Source organism: Anabrus simplex, chromosome 1, assembly GCF_040414725.1.
Source record: "Anabrus simplex isolate iqAnaSimp1 chromosome 1, ASM4041472v1, whole genome shotgun sequence".
In the NCBI taxonomy this organism is placed as follows: domain Eukaryota; kingdom Metazoa; phylum Arthropoda; class Insecta; order Orthoptera; family Tettigoniidae; genus Anabrus; species Anabrus simplex.
In genome coordinates this window covers 746,080,239-746,103,774 of record NC_090265.1, presented here as the reverse complement: position 1 = coordinate 746,103,774, position 23,536 = coordinate 746,080,239, and the positions used below count along the sequence as shown (strand labels likewise).

General features: G+C 39.2%; 1 protein-coding gene across 1 annotated transcript in view; it reads left to right on the top strand.

The window, feature by feature from the left end:
- mtTFB1 (mitochondrial transcription factor B1) overlaps positions 1–23,536 on the top strand; it is a 78,952-nt gene that overhangs the window by 42,189 nt on the left and 13,227 nt on the right. The window contains exon 4 of the mRNA XM_067136155.2: positions 16,528–16,681. Coding sequence (XP_066992256.2) covers positions 16,528–16,681 — 154 coding nt within the window. The remainder of the gene's footprint in view (positions 1–16,527; positions 16,682–23,536) is intronic.

The following is a 23,536-nucleotide window of genomic DNA, read 5'->3' as shown; positions in this document are numbered from 1 at the left end:
AGATTCAAGTCTGTTTCACCCCTTTTCAGTAGTCTTCTTATGTTGCCTGATGTATGTAGTTCACACTCTCGGAACATTGAATGATGACTGATGCTCCTGGTTGAGGAAGGAGTATTTATGCATTTTCTAGAGATGCTCTGCCTGGCGTTATGTACTGTGGTGCAGTCATTTCGATTGAAGACCACTGGACCGATTTCTTCGACACTTGCTCCAGAAATTCCATCTATTTTTCCAGTCATGATGGTGGTGGTTGCTGATTTTTCCCTTAACTTAAAGGGGCGTAATTAATTAATTTTGTGCATTAGGTTTGCCGCACATTTTGACTGCGTTTCCTTGACACGTGTGCACTATTCTTCCAGTATTGATGCAAACTGCTCTCCAGGCCTAATTAAATACATTTCCGTCCTGTGGACTTTAGCTTCATCAGATATTTCCCAGAATTCTTAATTACTTATTTCTTTGTTAATGACAGTGCCAAAATCTCTCATAATGAGGGTTATTATCCAGAATTTTGTTATTAATTACCCGAGGTTGCCTAAATATTCCAACCTCATTTGAATTTTTGGTGACTCGCTCCCCACTGAGTTGTCACGCCACAGAACGCGAGATGAGCTTGCAATAAAAAATATGGTTGCACTCCATCTTGTAGTTGCAAGGTTTTTAGCAAGGTAGAATTATGGGTTCAGCACATCACCAACTTGGGTACCTTTGTCTGCGATAAATGCACTCTACTGACCCTCTTTTTTTCAGGATCACTCACCAATAAATATACCGTGGTAAGAAATTTCAAAATTGTGCAGGGAGCTCGAAATCTGGTGGCCAACTTACTAATAACAGGATGAGTTTTAACAAAAACTTGGTCACTCACAGACAGATTGTGTGGCCTTCGCCCGTTATTGTAGTTGCTTTGAACTTTTGCTTAATAAACTTCCAAATTTTTACGTGCACGATGCCAAGTAGAACGGATTATTTCTGTGTTGGTGACGTCAGGAAGGAGATCGTTAATGGACCATAGATTCAAAAGTGGAGAATTAGGAGTAAAAGCTAGCATTAATGAAGCAGGCATTTGCTTGTGAATCTCATGGACAGCAATATTAACCCTTTGAGGGCCAGGTTTCTTAGTCCACTGCACACCTCAAAATTTAGGTTATTGCACATATTTGCAAAACAACCCTCAGGAAGCATTATATTTTAATGAAACAAATTTAATATAGTATGTTAACAAGACATCAAACCCCCCCTGTGGGTGGGGGTGGTAGAATAACACCCACGGTATCCCCTGCCTGTCGTAAGAGGCGACTAAAAGGGGCCTCAGGGGCTCTGAACTTTGGAGCGTGGGTTGGCGTCCACGAGGCCCTAAGCTGAGTCCTGGCATTGCTTCCACTTACTTGTGCCAGGCTCCTCACCTTCATCTATCCTATCCGACCTCTCTTGGTCAACTCTTGTTCTTTTCCGACCCCGACGCTATTAGGTTTGCGAGGGCTAGGGAGTCTTTCATTTTCACGCCCTTCGTGGCCCTTCTCTTATTTTGGTCGATATCTTCATTTTTCGAAGTATCGGACCCCTTCCATTTTTTCTCTCTGATTAGTGTTATATAGAGGATGGTTGCCTAGTTGTACTTCCTCTTAAAACAATAATCACCACCACCACCAAGACATCAAACAACTAGTTTGAGCACAAAAATTGTGAAACATCATTTTTAGTAATGTTTTTTGGTATGATAATCCTCAGAACAAGGTAGAGAGAACAATTCCTTACTTGCTTACTTAATCTGCTTACCCTCCAGGGTTGGTTTTTCCCTCGGACTCAACGAGGGACCCCACCTCTACCACCTCGCCGGGCGATACAACTGGGGATGACCAGTACCTCGCCCAGGAGGCCTCGCCTGCTATGCTGAACAGGGGCCTTGGTGGGGGATGGGAAGATTGGAAAGGATAAGCAAGGAAGAGGGGAGGAAACGGACGTGGCCTTCAGTTAGGTACCGTCCTGGCATTTGCCTGGAGGAGAAGTGGGAAACCACGGAAAACCACTTCCAGGATGGCTGGGAATCGAACCCACATCTACTCAGTTGACCTCCTGAGGTTGAGTGGACCCCGTTCCAGCCCTCGTACTACTTTTCAAATTTCGTGGCAGAGCCGGGAATCGAACCCGGGCCTCTAGGGGTGGCAGCTAATCACACTAACCACTACACCACAGAGGGGGACAACAATTTTTTGAAAATATCAATTTCTGAAGAATTTTTCGTCAGTGAAACATTCTGAATTTATGACTTCATGACTTATTGCCATCGAAGCTAAAGCAGTTGGTGTGAATTGGTTAGTTATAGTCTCGTCTTCCCAAACTCTGTGATTACTAGGCGCTTTATTTACGTTCGTTCGCTTCGGGCGTGGTGGCTGTAAGATCTCATCCTCACTTTTATTTAAGTCTTCACCACTTGAATTATTTCCAGATATACCTCTTACATCGTCTTCATCACTGTCTTCAAATACTGAACAATCGCTTTCAGTATTCATAAGAAATTCACGAACTGTATCGTCGCTTGTAAGCAAGTCAGCACTCCCCGGGTGATAACAATAACCTAACGACTTCAAAATATAGCCAACAGATGTAGGGAGCTATCCGTTTTTCACTCGTCCAAAGACATTCAGTTACGAAGATATATCACTTCAAATCCCGATACGCAATATATTGCGCCGTAACCACAGCGGCACTTACTGCTACACGCAATATATTGTGCCGTGACCTTCAAGGGGTTAAAGGCAAAAGACAACCAATTGAGCGATGAGTCCCACGATAAGCAATAAGAGCAGATCTAAGATTTCGGTGAACACTTTCGGTGTAATTAGGACTCGGATAATGCGGGGTGGTGGTAATGTGAGAAACTGACAAATCAAAACAAATTACAGAACTGAACTTTGGTGTTGTTGCCCACTAGGAATTGACAAGGTCCAAAAGAAGCAAAAATCTATTTCAAAAGAGATGGTAGTATAAGCATTAGCCACACAAGTTGGGAACAGCCACGTAAAACGCAAGAAGGCATCAACACACACACACACGTATGAAACGTTGGCTGATGTGTGACCTCAGGAAAGGACCAATGTAATCTACAAATAATCTCTCCAAAGTACGAGAAGCTTGCTCAGATGACAACAGACCTAGGCGGGTATTAGGTGCAGGTTTACTAATGTTGCAAGATTGACAAGAGTACGGATTTCACCGTCCATGAATTTCCAAATGAAATGTTTACGGAACAAGGTTAGATGGAACAACAATTTTGGGGTCTCATCTGCTGCGTGCAGGACAACATAGAACACCATTCTTAAGAACATAAGGTTTAACACGTTCACCAGATTTAATCCTGTCAATAATAGCCTTCAATTCAGGATCATCTTCTTGATGTTTGGAAATTTCTTTGAAAAGAAAAGGCAAGTTAGTTAACACTACATTCACAAAGGCTGAAACTTGGTTAGGGGAGGGATCTGAAGACTGATTGAGGATCAGAACTACCTGGATAGAACATTCTGCTGAGGGTACAACATTTTCAGTGTCACGAATGTGACGAGCTTTAAAGTGAAATACTGAGGTGCATACTGCCCAACACGCAAGACAACCAGTACATCTTGGTTTGGCCTGATTATCAGTTTCAAGATCGAAAGTAAGATGTTCAAGATACATTCTGAACCGTTCTAAAGAAAAAACAACAGCTAAAGCTTCTAATTCATAAATGGAATAGATGTGCTTGGCAGGACTTAAACTATGTGAAGCATAAGAAATGGGATGACTTCCATCTTCAAATTCCTGAAGAAGACCACCAGTTATACCTGTTGAAGAGGCATCTGTTTGAAGAATGAAACGCGTGGGAAAATCTGGTATCGCCAGAACAGGGGCGTTACATAAGGCAGATTTCAAATCATAAAAGGCTTCAATTTTAGGCATCACCCCACACGAATTTGGCATCCTTTCTTCTCACAGTGTTTAACAGAGCTGCTCATTCAGCAAAATTGGGGATGAATGTATGAAAAAAATTGACCATTCCTATAAATCTGGTTACAGCTTTGACATCTTTAAGGGTAGGAAAATTTTCGATGGCAGCAGTACGAGATTGATCAATGGAGGCACCTTTCTCTGACACGTTATGCCCCAAGAATGACATTTGGGATTGGGTGAAAGTAACCTTGCTAGTCTTAAGTGTAGGCCTGCTTTATGCAGTCTTTCAAAGACTTCATTGAGATGGATAAGGTGTTCTTCAAATGTTTTACTGAAAATGATCAAATCGTCAAGTTAATTGTACACAAACTTAAATTTAATGTCTGATAGAATATTATCTAATAGACAAGTAAGGACAGCTGCTCAAGTACTACTGACGAATGGAAGTCTTTCAATTTCATAGAGGTTCCAATCAGTGGCAAAAACAGTGAGGTGCTTGGATTCCTCAGCAAGATGTATCTGATAATATGCCTGATTTAAATCTAAAGTTGTAAAAATTTTGGCGTTAGCAAACCAAGAAAAACAAGAGTGAAGATCAGGCAACCATTTGAGAGGATCAGACTGAAGGACAACTTTCCTGCTCAACATCCGATAATCAACGACCAGGTGGAAACCACCTTGCAGTGTAGGGATAAGAAACATGGGAGGCGAATAAGCAGATTTGGAGGGACGTATTACACCATCAGCAAGCATTTGGTCAATAATGGCCTGAAGGGCTTTCATTTTAGGTGGAGACAAGCGATATGGAAGAGAACAAACAGGGATGCCATCAGTCACTTCAGTTTTGTACTCTAAAACATTAGTTACACGTAACTTGTCAGTAAATACATCTGGAAATTTATGCAAAGATTCTTGAGCTGGTTGGCCTGATCATCAGGCAAATGATCAAAATCAAAAGCTTTGGGTTCACCAGTATCTTCATGAATAACATTAACATGATTACACAACTTAGAAATACTTATAGAAAATTTAAAATGGAATTCATTGAACAGCAGATCCAAAATCATAACAGTTTTGGAAACTAGTACAGGCATTTTCCATGTAAAAGCATGGATTCTGATTTTGACATTTAGAAATCCTACTATATTGAAAGGGTTAGAAGTAGCTGTGTGGCAAGTTAAGGATTCTGATTTCAGGGGAGGTAACTTACAGTTTTCATGGATTTATACCAATCCTCACTCATCGATGTGATGTTACTTTTTGAATGTACCAATGCACATACAGGTTCATTATTTACCTCTAAGCATACATAAGGTAATTTACAAGGGGGAATAGCAGAAATGCCACAAGATTGTGAAAAATTTATATAAGGTTCAGACTGAGACATAACATCAGCTCCAGAATTAGGCGAATCATCGTCTAACATACAGTTACAATAAACAAAATTTGAAGCAACCATTTGAGATTCATCACAAGAATTGGTGGTTAGTCACCTCAAATCACTTTTGCCAGGACGTCCAGGTCCAGAAGAATTATATGAGCACTGCCTAGAGAAATACCTATTCGATCCACAGTGTTGACAAGAATTACTGGTGGATGAAACTCGACCCACATCGGGTTTCGAATTGCCTAAGGACCCATTAGGACAATTCCTCTGGAAATTTTCAGGAAAACCACAACTAAAACTTGCACGAGAATGATGTGGCTTTGAAGAAAAGGAAGAAGCCGCTTTAGTAACCTGAAGAAAAGCTGTACTCATAGGAGAGGGAGCTAACGTAACGCGTAGTTGGGCAGCATATCTAATACCTTCGGCAAAAATGGTAATCGCTTCCAGTTGAGCAAAAGTTGCTGGTCATGGTGATATGACCGATAGTTAGGAGCAAGACCCTCAACAATGCTGGCAACCATTTGAGATTCAGAATAATTAAGCATAAAAATCCCAGCATAGAATTTAATATCCTGAATATACTCTGACCAAGATTTATTCAAATGCTGCACTCTAAAATAGTGTTTCTGCACTAATGAAGACAAGTCACGAGAATGAATAAAGAATTCAAGTACATGCGCATGAAACTGATCAACAGTCCATCTCTCAGAAACGGCTCTAATGATATGCTCAGAAAGAGCTACAGATACACGTGTATATAAGATTTGAAGAATGTGATCGTTACTCAAATTATAAACAATAGCCTGATCTTTAAATTCTGTTAAAAAGTGAAGGAAAGAAATAACTTTATCAATAGTAAATTTAGACACTCCTTTCAATATAGTTGTCAATGGGTAAGGTAAATTGGAGAAAATCTGGGAAAAGGTAGGGCTAGAAGATACCTGGGGAGGAATAAGGTGGTCCTGAAAAGGAATTGCAGCAGCATAATGACCATGATTTGAGCGCACTCTAGAAAAGGACAGAGCACTGAAAGTGAGGATAAGACTCGCATTAGACTGTAATGTAAATGGCACAGAAATTCTTATCTGAAAAAAGTTTTCACAAATTTGAAAAACCATCGGGGTATTGACTACTTGGTGAGGGTTTGTACAACATAAAGGAACACTTGGTACAGTGGGCGTTTGGATAGGAGGATAATTTTGCACTATGGCATGAGAAGCAGGCTATGAAATATGAGTTTTGTTAGTATAGTTTTAAATACTGTAAAAAAATACCGTACCGAGCTCGATAGCTGCAGTCACTTAAGTGCGTCCAGTATTCGGGAGACAGTAGGTTCGAACCCCACCGTTGGCAGCCCTGAAGATGGTTTTCCGTGGTTTCCCATTTTCACACCAGGCTGTACCTTAATTAAGGCCACGGCCGCTTCCTTCCCACTCCTAGCCATTTCCTGTCCCATCGTCGCCATAAGACCTATCTGTGTCGGTGCGACGTAAAGCAACTTGCAAAAAAAAGAAGTATTCAGTATAAGCCTGTAGATACATATGATTCAATTATGCGCTATAAGTGCTCAAAAACAGTATTCTCTTTATCTCAAAATTTCAATAACTCAAAATAAAATTTAGCTCCCGAGGTGATTCGAGATCACTAATAAGATTCAAGATTTTGAGGTACCACTGTACTGGCTGGCATGACAACATGTGCAGAAGAAATATTATGTGCATAAGTTATAGGCACAGAAGCACTCAAAAAGAGAGCAGAAGCAGAAACTTGGACAATGTTGCCCTCATTAGAATCATACACTTGAGTAATACTAGAAGGATTGAAAATGTGAGTGCCATGTCTAGAAGTAGCAATATTACCGACATGTGAAAAGTTAGGACGATATACCTGAATAACATCATTAGTACTTGTGACCACGGTACATGGCTTGTGAAAAGGTAGACAAAGAGGATCCGCACGATAGTAAAACACTTGAAGTCAGAGCTTGAGAAGCTCTAGAAATAGAAACTTGGAGTGATAGTTTCACTTGTTTGAGGAACAACTGGAGATTCAAGCAATTGGTAATTACAATCACTTTCAGAAGATTCTGAAGAGGTAGGGACTTGTACACCAGATATCGAATCAGACAATTCGAGCAAACTTCCAATTTTTTCAAATAATTCAGGAAATGTCAACAATAATTCACACTCCTCCCGCTCATTTTCTGGCAAATTAAGAGACAACAAATCACGGATACAATCCGTGTAATGCTGTAATTGATTTAACCCGCATTAATTGATTTTCTGAGGTCCAGAAGAATGAAAAAACAAAATTATAGCATTAAACTTGGGCAATTTATCCTTAATCATGTCCAAAGACTCACCCAATTTATCCTCAATTAGCTCAGGAACAGCCACCAGTAAGTTGAGAGAAGAAGCTAATAAAACTCATATTGTCCCTAACAGTCCTTGCGGGATTTACATTACGAATCCGGAGTTTGTAGCGTAGTTCTTCCTTCTCATTTGAGAAAGTAGATACAGCTCGAGACATCATGAAAGGAAAGAACAAAAATACAAGATTAGTGCATTTAAAAGTTTATTACTAATCCTTCTGTCGTTCACAAAACCACGCTCTGCTACCATTGTAACAGGGAACTGGCTTGATTACACAAATAAAATAATGATAAATTTATGAAATTTTTAACACTGTAAAAGAAAAACTTTAGGCTCAACAAAGGTGTTGTCGCACAAAATGTAAACAAGTTTGGAAATGTGACAACTACAAGATGTGAAAAGCGGCATGGAACCCTGAGAGGTAATGGAACGTATCCTTTTGTGAAGAAAAACGGAGAGGGTAATTTTCCTTGGATTTTAAGAAGGAAACAAATCAAGAACTCAAAATAGAAATATTTTTACAATGGGAAATTAAACTGCTAAAAACCACGCCTGCAAACATGCGCAGTGTGCTAAAGGAAATTTAATCACTGAATTTGAATTCAAGAAAAACATTTCAACTATACATGATGATTTAAATGAGGGCTAATCCCAATCTATACAAAAGTAGAAATAAGACCAAACACAGAGGTACAGAAAACTTGCATTACTACCTAATACACTTCAGGTAATGTGCATAGATTTTCAGTACTTATGTAAGGCGGCACAAAATACGGGGAGGCAAACCCTAGGGATAATTACAAGTTACAATACAAAGTTAAGGATAAAAAGTATTGCCTCCAAAACAAAGGTACAAGATCTTAACTACAAGTTAAGTCATTTAGACAAATTATTTATTGATGTCTTTATTTGTGCCGAAGTTAGGGCTCTTGGCCGTCTCTTACACCTAACCGCATTATGCAGCTTGATAATGAATACAGACTTAATATTTAAACTTAATACACTGTGTATAATATAATATAAATATAGACTAAAACTAAAAGATTTACATCCTAAGTCTAAAATGAACAAAATAAATTCAATATTAACTACTCTACATGGAATTCATATAATATAACAGTAATTTATGTAAACTTTTGGGAACTATTTACTCAAGACATTCACTCGCATTCACACATAACTACATAATATAGCCTACGTATTCAAGAGAAAATCTTTAGGTAATTAATGAAAAACAATTTCTAATTTCAGGGGGTAAAGCGTTCCATATTCTAGCGCCCGACACAAGGAAAGAATTACTGAAGGCAGATGTATGATGTAGAGGTATTGAAATTGTTGACCTAGAACGCATGTCACGGTCATGAAAGGAAGATAGAAAATGGAAATTACTGGAGAGATGCTGATTTCTCCGCTGCTCTACTTTTAACCAAGAAAGTTGTGCATAAAAAGGGGATACATGCGAAGCAAAATTCAATGAAAAACTAAATCTAATGCAGGAGTTTAAAGTTCTCTGCAGTTACTTATTTTGTTCACTCGTAGCATTCAGCAACACAGCATCACAATAGTTAAAAATTGGAAGTATCAGTGTTTGAACCAGTCTTATTTTTAAGTTGAGAGGTAATACGGTCTGGTGAATCGTAAGGGGATGAAGTGATGAATGAACTTTCCTGCATACATTAGTGACATGCTCATCCCAGTTTAAAGTTTCATTTATAGTGACTCCAAGGCTTTTTACTGATTTACAGAATGGGATAGCAACGCCATTTAGTTGAATGACTGGAAGTTGTAGACTGTGTAAATGGGTAAGCCGTTTTAGCGGTGAACGTGAAACTCGAGGATAAAATCCTGCGTAAGAAAAGGAATGATTACATTTAAATGAAGTTAAAAACCGAATTAAACATAGAAAAAGTGCTTACCCTGAGACCAGGTTTTCCCACAAGGGGACTGAAGTAGGAGCACGACCGCTCGCTACGATGATCAGATGATCAAAACCACAGATCCTACCTCGCTTCCACCAAAAGAGCGGGGTAAGATCCAGAAACAGGGAATGGTGCAAACCACCAATGAGAATTTACTTTTGACTTTCACATTCGCCAGTTACATTAACTCTTATTTTCTCCAATCAAAAGTCTCTCCGTTCTTGCCGACACAGTGATAAATATTCGAGAAAAGTCTTTGTTTATTCAACAGGAAACGCGCTTCCAGAACTGCACCTGTAGGTACACGCCGTTTCACAAATTTTGACAACAAAAAATTAAAAATTCACAGATAAATGATCATTTAGATACAACCTATAAATAATAGTTTCTAAAACAGAATTTTTCCAAGACCAAAGGTAAAATAAAATCTTATACAGCAAAAAATAATTTTTAAAACAATAAATTAAGATACTTCAATCAATTCCCACTGCTGTCTTTATACTGCCACATAAACCTACAGGATATTCTTGTATTGTGCGGAGTCTTTAACCATGACAAATAGAATACCAAGTGTGATCACTCTGCTTTCTTAACATTGTAGTTGGAAGTCCTGCCGGAGTGTGGCGCTGCAGTCTCAACGATCCAGCTGCAACGACACGTGCGCCCAATTGCCGGCAAAAGTATAGCGAGTGTGCGTGAAGTCGTGGTGATAATTTTAACGCCTATTAGTTTAATATTTTCTGAAAGTCCGTGTTAGTATCTGCGCAGTGCCTTGTGTGTGCAATCAACTAGTTTTCTACTATTTCGAGAAAATGTCGTACTGTTTCGTTCCTGGTTGTAAATCGGGTTACGGAAGGAAGCATGATGGTAGACGATCTTTTATGCTGCCAAAGGGAAATAATCTGTTTGAGAAGTGGACTAGAGTTATTCCGCAGAAAGATAAGCAATTGTCGGCCAAAAGCAGAATATGTGACCTGCATTTTTCGGCAGATTTAATTATAAAGGCGGACTGTTTCGTTCTGAATGGTGAAAATGTTGAACTTCCTAGTGTGAGGTGGAAAATAAAACCAGGAGCGGTGCTGCATATATTTTCAAATTTACCGAAATACCTATCCACTGAGGTAAAATCGCAAAAGGCACCCAGTAGCAAAAGGAGTGAGGACAGTATCAAGAGGATAAGGAAAGAGAATCACGAAGTGAGTGAAGCAGTGATGACAATAGTAGGCGGTGAAGTTCAAGTTCATCAGCCTAGTTGTAGTCAAATTCAGGGTCAGTCTAGTTCTCTTACCGATGCCTAAAAGATGATAATATCTCTCGGAAAGCAACTAAAGAATGCAACTCGTAATTTAATGTGAGCTAAATGCAGTCTTTCCTCAGCCAAAGCTAGGATTAATTTCCTACAGGGGCAGATTAAGGGCACCGAATTACCTCTTCCCCCACAAAGCCATTTGAGGAAACTCTGCAAAGGACTTAAATGTCCCTATGGTGTAAATCCTCTTTGCTTAAGTGCTATTTCAGATTATTTTAAGGATGAAATGAACGAGAATAAACGGTACGGGATAGTTATATTCGATGAGGTTAAACTAAGAGAAGAGATTCAATTTAATGCGAGGCGATATTTTTTACGAGTGTTTTGACTAGATTGAGGCGATTTCAGTTGTGCCATCAGGAGCTGGCTGTTGTACTGAACGCACTTTGGACATTATTCCAAAACTGGTCTCCCACTATAATGCCGATTCTTCTTCAGAGCGGGAGAAATTCGCAGAGAAATGCAAGCTCGACAATCTGCTAAGTCTACTCGTAAACTATCGAAAGTGGCCTCAAACTAGTTTCATTTAATTTATTTGAGAAAAGTGTCAGTGTTATTTAAAGTCTGGTGTATGTTTAATTTGCTCTGTTTAAAAAGGATTCTTTATGTAAAGCACAATATTGCTTTCGCTTTTCGTATGTTTCATTTTATTTCATGTGTTCTCTTATTAAAATTCAAATATATTTCTTCATGCAGACTGATAATATTATTTATAACTCTCTGACAGTGTTATTCATGTGTTGTATTTGATTATTTGCGTATCAATGTAATTTCCATTAAATCAGCTGACCGTGTAGCGTTGGTATTAGGCTCCACTAGTGCCGCTCTGCGGGAGAGCGCTTGAACTTGGTGATGTAGATGTTGATTTCCATAGGGAATCTAAAATATTTGTCCTGAATGAGTAAATTTATAATACCAATATAATGGTCCGTTATAACCAGGCCAGGCAGGCATCAATTTTTGGATATGAGACATAGCTCTCATAGTGCATTGGCACTGCTGGTGGCTTCAAGTAGCCTATGCAGTGGCCTCCACGGTATGCACTAGCCTTGCGTCTTAGGTGGTGTGCTAAGTCCCAACTGACGAGCCTAACTTAGCACACGAGGGCGAAACGCAGGCAGCCAAGAATGAGTTAGCTGGAAAATTTATAATGTCCAATAACGGACCATTATATTGGTATTATGAACTCGGTGAGTGATCTCACTTGGTATTCTATTCGTCATGCTTTAACATTAGGCACTTAGCTTTGTATCCTGGTCCTGTTATAAAACAAAGAAGTCTTCTTGAAATCATCAGTGAATTCAGACTCAAGTAAATGTGTCACTTCCCAACAAGAAACGAGAACTTCCTGGACCTTGTTCTTATCTTGGAGCAATGCTATGCACACTTGGACTGCTTTGAGACATCCGACCGTCAAGCTGTAGAATTCATTTTTATCTTTACCATGAGTTATGTGCGCCGTACTGCAGAGAAAGTTAATATTTGCCTGGACTGAGGCTGATTTTCCTCAAAGAGAGATGTCCTTTCGTTTTGTCCTTGGAATTTAATCGAAGATTTCCCCTCCACCGATGAGGCAAACTCCTTCACTCTGTAATTGAGAACACTGGATAATTATCACGCGGAAGTACCTGTGCTGGTACGACACGGATGTAATAAATAAATTAAAAGAAAAGGAGAGGGCAAGAAGGGAGTTTCAAACAATGGGGCATAATAGTGACTATGTGCAATTTTCGACCATACGCAGTGAAGTTAAGTGTCTTCAGCTCAAAAAGTACAGGAACTATATAACTTGAATGGAATCAAAATTAGCTGCCAACCAAAAGTGTTTTTGGAATTTTGTGAACAACAAACGCAGGTCATCCCGCCTGCCATGTACTATGCTTCAGGACAGGAAAGAATTACAGGACAAAAGGAACATCTTAGACAGTTTAGCAGATACGTTTCAAAAGTATCACTCACCTGCCACAGTGTGTAATCTGTCCACTTTGTCCGTGTGTGATATAGTGAACTCTCCTGCAGAGGTGAAATCAGGGACTCACACGGACAAGAAAGACATCTTTTTTGCATCTTTGGTTACCTCCACATCATTTGGTCCGGATGACATACCCGCAATGTGCACCTGAACTAGGTAGGCCACTTAGCATCATAATGAAAGTGTCATTCTCATCAGGGTGTTTTCCATGTGAGTAGGTGGTCACGATGTATGTGCAAATTTTCGAGGATGTTCAGCAACATTCCCAGATCTTGTTTTATAGAGGGAAATGTATGGTTATTTTCACTCATGTGTTCGTTCGTCACAGAAAAATCCCTTGTGTCTGCCGGCATTTACATGTTCTTTGTAATGTATGAAGGTTGTTATTGAAAATGTGCGTGTCATAAAATCTTTTCAAATGAGTATTATTAGTTTTTAGAGCAGTTTTAAGGATCTGTTTTTTTTTTTTTTTTTTTTGTAAATGTTTATGATTTGATAAAGAAAGCAAAAGTGAAGATGATGTAACTTTTTTCAAAGTGGTGGGTGGCTTGTTCTTTATTTTATTGATAACTAGCTGATGTACCAGTGCTTCACTACAGGATTCTCAGAAAGACTGACCTTGTGGTTTTCCTAACTAAAGTCAAAATAGGTCATTACAAAAACATCTGTAGGAAAGTAGCGATTGAAAGCAATGTTATCATATAAAGTACTCGATCAAATTAAAAACCGCACATTTTCTCACTTTGAACGAACAGTACTACGGTGCCGATCTAACAGTCCAAAGTTCCAGAGCTGGAATGACCAGGGTGTAGACAGCCATGAACACTCCTCTGCCATTATTCCGTTAAATATGCACGCTGCCTCAGAGTAGGGATTGAATAGCTCGAATGCTATGATGAACCAGTGTGTTACATACCAGTAGTGTCAGAAAATTTATGAACCAGAGGAATGGCATGCTAGAGAAGAAAGTTATCTAACTCCCCAGCTACTTCCTGCCAATATTCAGGCAGGCTGTTACACTCTGTACGACTGGGTGAGTTGGCCGTGTGGTTAGGGGCATGCAGCTGTGAGCTTGCATCCGGGAGATAGTGGATTCGAACCCCACTGTCGGCAACCCTGAAAATGGTATTCCGTGATTTCCCATTTTCACACCAGGTAAATGCTGGGGTTAAAACTTAATTAACACGTTGGGTGCCACGTGCCGCCATATGGCGTCACGGTGGTCTACAAATTTGAGATGGCGTGACGCCATATGGCGGCACACCGTTCTTGGAATCAGAGTTGGCGTGACGCCATATGGCGGCACAGTTGAGTTTCAGGCGATGCGCCGTAGATAATCAGCTGTGACATCTATGCGCGTAAAATTGGTACTACGTGAAGGGCGAACTTCAGGGTCTATTCCAGCTATGTATTTTTACTGTATGCCACCATGTGGCGCCACAGTATTCTTCCGAAGCCACTGACTGGCCAGTGGTCTTTGTCACAGGTGAAAGCGCGCCAGGCTTTGTTTATTCCTCGTTTACGTACGTATTATCACTCAGTTTATATAGTTGTGCAAAAATATAAAAAAATGGAAGATTGGTAATAATCTTACGAGGGAACACATACATATGTTACACTCGGATTCGGTTGAAATTTGGTAGGAATATTCGTGGGAGGCAGTAGAATGCCAAGGTGAAAACTGCATGTACCCAGCGCAAGTTTAAACGCCAAAATTGAGCAAATAAATAGTCATAAAATTAGAAGTACCACGGGAGTATCGGGGTGTGGCGGAGAGGTAGGGAGGAGCGAAGCATCGGACGTGAACCAACCGGGCTGCGTCGAGCTGCGCCAGCAGCCAGGTAGCGTACAGTTAGCGCGTTTCCCTTAACTTCCCGATCAGATGTGCAAAACGTAAATATGAAAACAGCACATGAAACAAGTGTACAAAGGACGATGTTTGAATAACGATGCCGATAAGGTTTGAAAAATTACGAGTAACAAGAACTCGGGCATGCCGAGACGCATATTTTCATTGTTTAGAGTTATCAGAAAACTGTTCACAACAATATGTAATGCAATATAAGTACTTGTTTTGCATTTTACTAGGTTTTCATAAATATTGCGTTAATTTGAATTAGGAAATAAATATCCCGTATTGGAAATTCGTATTGAACATTCCATGTCAAAAAATTCTGTGACACCATATGGCGTCACGCTATATTTTATCTTTCCTAAAAATTGATGTGACATCAAATGGCGTCACGCATGACCATGGTATGGTGAGATAAAATTTACTTAGTACATCATATAAACACATCCCAAGATAAATAATAATAATTAATAATTTCGTGTGGCTATTACTAGCCGAGTGCAGCCCTTGTAAGGCAGACCCTCCGACGAGGGTGGGCGGCATCTGCCATGTAACTGTGTGTTATTGTGGTGGAGGATAGTGTTATGTGTGGTGTGTGAGTTGCAACATCCCAAGATTATATAAACAGTCTACAACGCGTACAATTGCTTTGGCACCAGCGGAATGCAATTCAAAAACATGCCTGGCACCAGTGGAATAGTGTGCTACAATCGGCTCGGCACTTAACGTGTTAAGGCCACGGCCGCTTCCTTCACACTGCTAGCCTTTTCCTATTCCTTCGTTGCCATAAGACCTATCTGTGTCGGTGTGACGTAAGGCAAATTTTTTAAAAAATACTCGGTATTCACCAGTAATCCTATCTATCGGAGATGAGTGGCAACAGAAGGCATAAAGCACATCACAAAGACAATGGTCAATGTAATGTTATTGTTGATCAATTTTATGAGCTTTCTGTATTGTAGGCCTTCACATTTAGTTTTCTTTCGACTCTGTGATATTAGGGTGTCTTGTAAAATTATTTATAGTGTAGACTGTAGTTCCTTATTCTCCGACTTCACATACAGATTTCCATTAAATTCTGTTTACCCATTTTCTGACATGGGCTTAATAACAAAAATCCAAATTCGTGAATATCTCTGTGATCATAGCCAGTACTGTAACAACGTAGACATAAATGATCAGAAATTTAATAGTATATAACTTTAGTTATGTAGTTTTAGTTATCGATACAACCACTAACAACATAAATATTTGTGAATTAAATTTTAGGCTTTCCCCTCAACTGCCATTTTGCTCAGTGTGAATACAATTATTTATGGCCTAGATTGTGCCTACCAATTTTCGTTATGATATGACCTCTAATAACATAAATATTTGAGAATTAAATTTTAGGCCTTCCTCTAAACTACCATTTCATTAAGCATGAATACAATTATTTATTGCCTAGATTGTAGCAACTTATTCCCCGACTTTGCATACCAATTTTCATTAAATTCTCTTCAGCCGTTTTCTTGTGATACAGACAGACAGACAAATTACGGAAAATTAAAAAGTGCATTTCCTTGTTACTGTGGACATGACTGATACAGAAATACCATCCTTTTTAAATTCTGAGCAATGTACAGACAAAACTCTTATTTTATATATGTACATTTAAGTGGCATCATTTTTCTTGTACCATTGTTGAGTACATTGATGTAGATGTGATTCGTGTAGTCTTTGTTTGAGTGCTCTGTAAATCATATGTTAACATAAATACAGAACCGAAAATGTGTGATATTTGTTCCAGGTTCTGCTTTTGTTCCTAAGCCTGATGTGGATGTTGGTGTGGTGCACTTCGTGCCCCTGATCAACCCTATTATTCCACTTCCCTTCAAGCTGGTTGAAAAAGTGCTGCTGAACATCTTCAGTTTCAGGCAGAAGTACAGCATACGTGGCGCTGAGTAAGTACCTCCAAAAAATAAAGCAATCAGAATTTACAGAACATTCATCATTTTTCAAATTCAAAGTAGACATATCACCCAAAATACTTGATATTTAAAAGAATGAAAAATATAAAGGAAAAATACATAAACTACAAAATAATTAAGAATTAGTATCTACAGCACAAAAGAAGTAGTAGATAAGTACCCTTAACTGTGTCTGTATCAACATCACTTGCAGATTCTCATAATTGGCACTTACTATATCACACTGATAGCAATTACCGCCACACCTGTAGTCAGAATACTGTGTTCACTGACTAACGCTTGTTTTAAAGATACATTCACCTGAATAACACACACTGGTTGTTCTAAAATGTAAATTCTGGAAAGTCTGAGATATCACCTCACAGCTTTCACCAACATATAATACCAAACCATCACAAGTGATACAATACCAAGTGCCTAAGCACGCCAAACTCCAGTACTGTATCAGAAGTTGTAAGGGTACCAGTGGGCTCCTCGCTGTATCATCACATGCCTAAATAGACATCAGCTTTCCCCTTCCTCTCACATGATCTGCCTAGATTGATCCTGGCCAGCCAATCATGAGTAGATGCTCATGTGAAGACCACGCGCTGAATCCCTTCCCGGCCCCATGACAATAACACCATCAACAGACTTGGGTGTTTCACGAGTTATCGGAAGTTTTCGACTACAATAACAAGTCCACCTCATCAGACTTTGGGATATACATGAGTCATACAAATTTGCTGAGTTACGATAGCAATGATTTTCCCATCAGTTTGTATGAAACAAATTACTCATATCATATATGGAGACCTTCCAGCATAAGATATTAAGAATAAAATATACAAATGAAAAAGTAATGATGATGATGATGATAATAATAATAATAAATCTAATACTGACGATATCTCTCACTTCTAAATACAGTGTGAGCTGAAGATGTATACTCTTTAATTTGTGCAGAAATTCCAGATAGAAATACATCCTCAACGTTTTGAAGTTATTCAGGAATGCATAGCACACAGACCTTGCGGTACTATCAGTCCAAACAGCCCGTGCATGCCAGAACAAAAATGTATTAAAAATTATCCAAAAGATTTTCAAGGGGAAACTACCGTATTTACTTGTGTATTAGACCCTTCCCCCCCCCCCCTGGCTTTTCGAGACGAAGAAAATGGGGGGGGAAATCTTGCATACAAGACCCACCAACGTAATTCGGCAGAGAAGAACAACGATTCCGCTTCGGAGCGGATACAAGTATTGCAGCACTGGGGGTGTGTCTAAAAAGAGCTGCACCACCTCGGGATGAGGAAACGAGTTTAGTTTACTTGAGAAATATTTACACTTGTTGCTATTTATATAGCAGGCAAGCTCATTAAGAAAGTGATCGTTTAATATCTCGTAACTCAGGCCGATATAGGAATTTTTTGGAAAGAAGTAAGTTTAAAACGTGATGAAAGCTATCAATTATAACGATTGTTTTACTACCAAATAATAATTTTTGTCCCCACGTACTTTAAACGATTTTTGGAGACGCCAAACAAAACATACTAGGGTATACGTTGATAAAAAATGGAGATAACGAATGTATGAAATTAAAAACAATTATGATGATATAACGCATTACCGCCACACCTGTAGATATCCATAAATGCAGCAAACTTTCCTGTTATTTATTTTTATTCTTTCCATCGTTGAACTTTTGGTACTATCTGGACGAAAGCATACTTAACCTAAACAATGCGGTTTCTCTTATCTCATGTACAGCTGTTCACGTAAATCCTGATGTGATAAATGTAGAGAATAAGCATGAAATATACTTAAAAATAAAAGTCTGGCTTTTAACAGCCACAGTTATCAAAAGAATGCTTCCAGTCACTATGTATTACATTTGGAAGTACAACTCGTATCATACGCTAGTCATCAGCTGGTGGTTTGGCATGCCTTCTACAACCCGGCTTTATTCAGAAGGAGTGGCTTCTGCTACACATACACCAACTGGGAATATCAGAAACCATCTCCAGAAACCATTTGGGAATAGATTCGCACTGTTTAGACTCTATAGTCGGGAACGAAACTATTTTTAAAAGGTTCAAATGCTCTCGATGCATGGCTGACGAGATGGCAGTGAAGACATCACTTGCAATGACGACGCACCGGTAGCAGGATTTTTACAGTTTAAAATACCGCCTTCCGATGAAAATAGCCATTATAACTCAAATACATTCATAAGTTTGTTAAAGAGTAGTTTAGAATGTTTACATGTACAAATTTATAGCTCTTTATAGCCTAGAAGTCATGTGTTCGCTGCACAAAATTTGAGGTTATCGCATATTGTACCCCTCCTTTACTGTTTTTGCTGTAAAAGTGGGGGGAGAAGGGGTCTAATACGTGAGTAAATATGGTAATTTAAATGTTACTAGCAACCTATTTTTTTAGAAGACACAATAACATTTATCATTGATAATCGGTGGATTGTACTATATTGTAGATTTTTCAGTAGAAAATACTGTTGTCATATCAGTCTTGAGCATTGCTCTTCAATCAAATCTGTTAAATATTTGTACAAATACGTGTATAAAGGGCATGGCTGCGTAGCTTTACTATTGCGTGCATATTCTGAAGGTCAACAACAACTCACCGTTGACGAACTGAACATTTATTCGAACTGTCATTATCTGAGCTACTACACAAACGCCGACTTTTCCAGCAATCACATACAGTTGAGCGACCCCCTGTCCACTGACCGGGAGAACAAATGGTGGACTTTTGGGCCGGATATGAAGTTAATGCTAACAATGATTATCTATATCCCACGTCGTTCCATCTATATGATGGGTCAGCGAATGAAGCCCCTCCACCAACTTCTGTCTTTGTACTTTTCTCCTTCTTCAATGCTGTCCCAGTCCCCTTCTCGTTGCTGAATATCATTTTTCACCATGTCTGTATATCGCATTCTTGGCTGCCCTCTCTCTCTTTCTTAGCATTAATCCCGACTTGCAGGGTCTGCTGCTTTGCTACATCTCCTCCATTTCTGTCTGTCGTTGACATCTTCTGGTGTTAAACCAACACTGTGCATGTCTGCCCTGATGTTGTCAGTCCATCTCTTTGCCGGTCTTCCTCGTGGTCTTGTTCCCTCTGGGTTGATGTGGAGCGCTGTTTTGCAACTGAGTCGTCCTGTTTTCTCATGACGTGGCCGTGCCAGCGGAGACGGGCTTCCCTCACTTTGTCTATGATGGGCTGCCCTCTTGGTCTCAGATATTTTAACTGCAAATCATACATTTTTCTGGATATGCAATCAGGATCCATCCTTCGCACGTGACCATACCATTTGAGTCTGCGCGAGTTATGTTGTCCTACATTCTGCCAACCTGAGCCATGTCCCTGATGTTCTCATTTCAGCTGCCGGAATCCTTGCTACATCCTTTTTCCTCATGGTCCAGTTCTCACTCCCATATATCAAAATTGGCATGTAATAAGTCAGATAAATTGCTTGCTTGCTTGCTTGCTTGCTTGCATTTCAATGGTGCTTTTGGGTTCCATATTAGGTCTCGAACAACTCTATAGAATGTTCCTCTAGCTTGAATCCTGCTGGTAAGTTCCTCTTCAATGGAGCCTTTTGCTCATATCGTGCTTCCTATATATTTGAATTTGTCGGACATTTTGTCTATTTCAATGTTACCTTCTCTGCATAACCAACACTTCACTTTTTTCCTGACTGAATCTTAGGCCGTACCCTTTAGCTGTTACTGTACATGCATTGATCTGATCCTGAAGTTCCTCCTTGGAATCTCCCCATATACAGATGTCATCAGCAAATAGCATGACTTTCACTTTGTTGTCAGCAACGTTTTGGCATACTTGTTGAATCTCATTCATCACAGTAATGAAGAGAAGAAAAGAGGTGACAGAACTCCACTTTGTCTTACGCCTGTAGTTATTCTAAAGGGTTCCATCATTCCTGATGGTGTTTTGATGCGACTACTGATGGCTTCATATAAATTCTCAATTCATTTTATTATGTCATTATTGATTCCACTGGCTCTTAACACTTCCCAGACTTTGTCCTTGCTTACAGGGTCAAAGGCCTTTTTGATATCCAGGAAGGCTAGCCAAAGGACCTTATTATGTTCATAATACTTCTCCATTAGCTGACGCAGTCCAAATATTAGATCAACTGTTGATCTGCCTTTCCGGAATCCATATTGTTCCTCTGATAACTTTAATTCTATCAATGGTCTTATTTTTCTTTCTAAAATTCTTTCATACAGCTTTCCCACTTGGGAAGTTAATGTAATTCCTCCGTAATTGGAACATTTCTTCCTGTCACCTTTCTTAAAGAGTGGAATGATACCTTTTTTTTCAATCTGCTGGTATCTGCCCATCCTTCCATATCTTGTGAAAAAGTCTATATATCCACTGTTTTCCTGCATCTCCCATAAACCTGATCATTTCTCCACACACTTCATCAATATCTGGAGATTTTTCTGTTTTGATATACTTCCATGCGTATTCTATACCATTCCATGTCAGATCTGTTATAGTGTCTTCCAACCTTCCATCATTAACTAATCTATCTAATGGAATGTTTGTGATATCATTCACATTTAACAGCTTATCAAAATAATTATTCCATTCTTCTTTGATCTCTCTGTCATCTGTAATGAGTAGGGACCTGCAAAAATTGCATTTGCGATAAATGCGAATTTTTGAATCTTGTACTGAATCCAAGCCTACGGTAATTCTAATGTGGAATAAAATCATTTTTATGCATAAATAGAAGTGTGACAAAATGCGAATTGTGACCCAAAATGCAAAATTAGTATGAATATGCGATTTTGGTGCAAATTCTGCAAAAATGTGCTATTTTATTGGCGAAAACATACATTTCGGCAAAATCATCAGAAATACTCAAAATATGATAGATACATAAATCTTTCGACCGTTCCGATCGATGAAGAAAAGTAGTCGATCGATTGCTGGTAAGTGATATTTACAATGGGAATAGCAAGGGGAATAAGATCTGTATCGATTATTATCGAAATGTAAATAGAGTGTCACGGAAATAACAAGATAGATGCAGCGTTGTTTTCCTGTTTTTCAAAATTGAAACTAGTGAAGAGTAGAAAGTCGAGCGATTATTTACACACGTGTGTAAGCGACGCGATAACAAAAGTTCAATCCCTGCTGCTAGTACGTCTCAAAGAAAGCAGCAATCTTCTGTGCTTACACAGTTAGATAGTTGTAAAAGACGAAAAATTTCCAGAGATAACTTCTCGAAACGCACAGTCGATGTACTTGTCAAAGCAAATATACCTCTGGAAAAGCTGGAAAGCAAAGAGCTAAGAGCCTGGATTACTGAGTTTTCAAATGAAGAGCTGCCATGTGTGGAAACTCTACGTGAAGTATATTTACCGGGTAAGTTTTGATTTCATTGATCGGGTACGGTTTAGGTATTACGACATTGAAACCACGCGCAAAATTGAAGGATGCCGAATTTGAGTGCGATTTCCGTACCCAATTAATCCAGAAATTTTTAATTATTTTGTTATAATTTGAGGTCTTTCTTCCTTTCTAGAAGTTGCATCTGACCACCAGAAAAGAACAGCAGAGGCTCTAGTGGGGAAGAACATCAACATACTCTGTGATGAAACTACAGATAGAATGGGCCGTTGTGTTTTTATCATATTCCAAGTCCCAGCCGGATCTAAAAGAGAGCTGCACGTTGTTTCTGTGAACTATCTTGATGCAGGAAATGCTACAAACTGCTCTGTGCAGTTATAGTGTACCATATGATGCAGTTAAAGTGTTTGTTAGTAACAGACCCCCGTACATGACCCGGTGTTATGAAACATTAAGTGTGGTCATAGGGGATCATTTAATGCATGTACAGTGCTGGGCACATAAGATCAGCTTGGTTGGCAATAGTTGGGTCGCATGGATGACAGATTTAAATCGTGGTTACGATCGTAAAGTCTGCATTTTTGAACACAAGAAAGTGAAAATATAATTATTTACAATTCTTAACTAGACTAGATCTCTGGCATGAAGCTTTTACAACATTAGGTCTCAAAATCAGCAAAACGAAGACAGTTGGCTTGTTTATGAGTAGAAACTCTCCAACTGTTCATCTAAAAATTGGAGATGAGGAGATGGATATTGCAGACAACTTCCAGTATTTACGTAGTGTTCTGTCATCAGACAATACCATACATCAAGAGATCAGTAACAGAATACAGAAAGCTTGCAAATTCTATCACGCTGTACGTCAAATACTTTGGGATGAAACATTTCCGTTAGTTTCCATGATCAGCTTGTACAAAATATATCTAGTACCTATATTGATGTATGGCCTGGAAGCAGTAACACTTAATGGACCAACAAAGAGTCGTCTTCAAGCAACAGAAATGAAGTTCCTCCGTTCTTGTCTACAAAAAACAAAAATGGATAAAGTAGGGAACGTGGATATCTGAAGCAGCTTGGATTGGAAAGAAGATTGCTGGAGACTGTAGAAGTGAAGAGATTGCAATGGTATGTTCACATGAAAAGAATGAAACCTCACAGGACCCCTCAAACATACTTTGACCACAATATTCCTAGGAAGAGATCAAGAGGAAGGCCTCATGATGTTTGGGAAAAACATATAATGAAGGACCTTGAAATTAGAGATGTGAACTGGCGTCACAAATATGAGCAGCATCTGTGGATGGATAGAACAAACTGGAGGAGGCTCGTACACAACCCCACCCGGCTTGCTGGAGCGAAGAAATTATGACGATGAACATCAAAGTATAGTGCTTCAAAGGAAGCAAAGCTTTTTCCTGCACCTGTCATAACACGATGGAA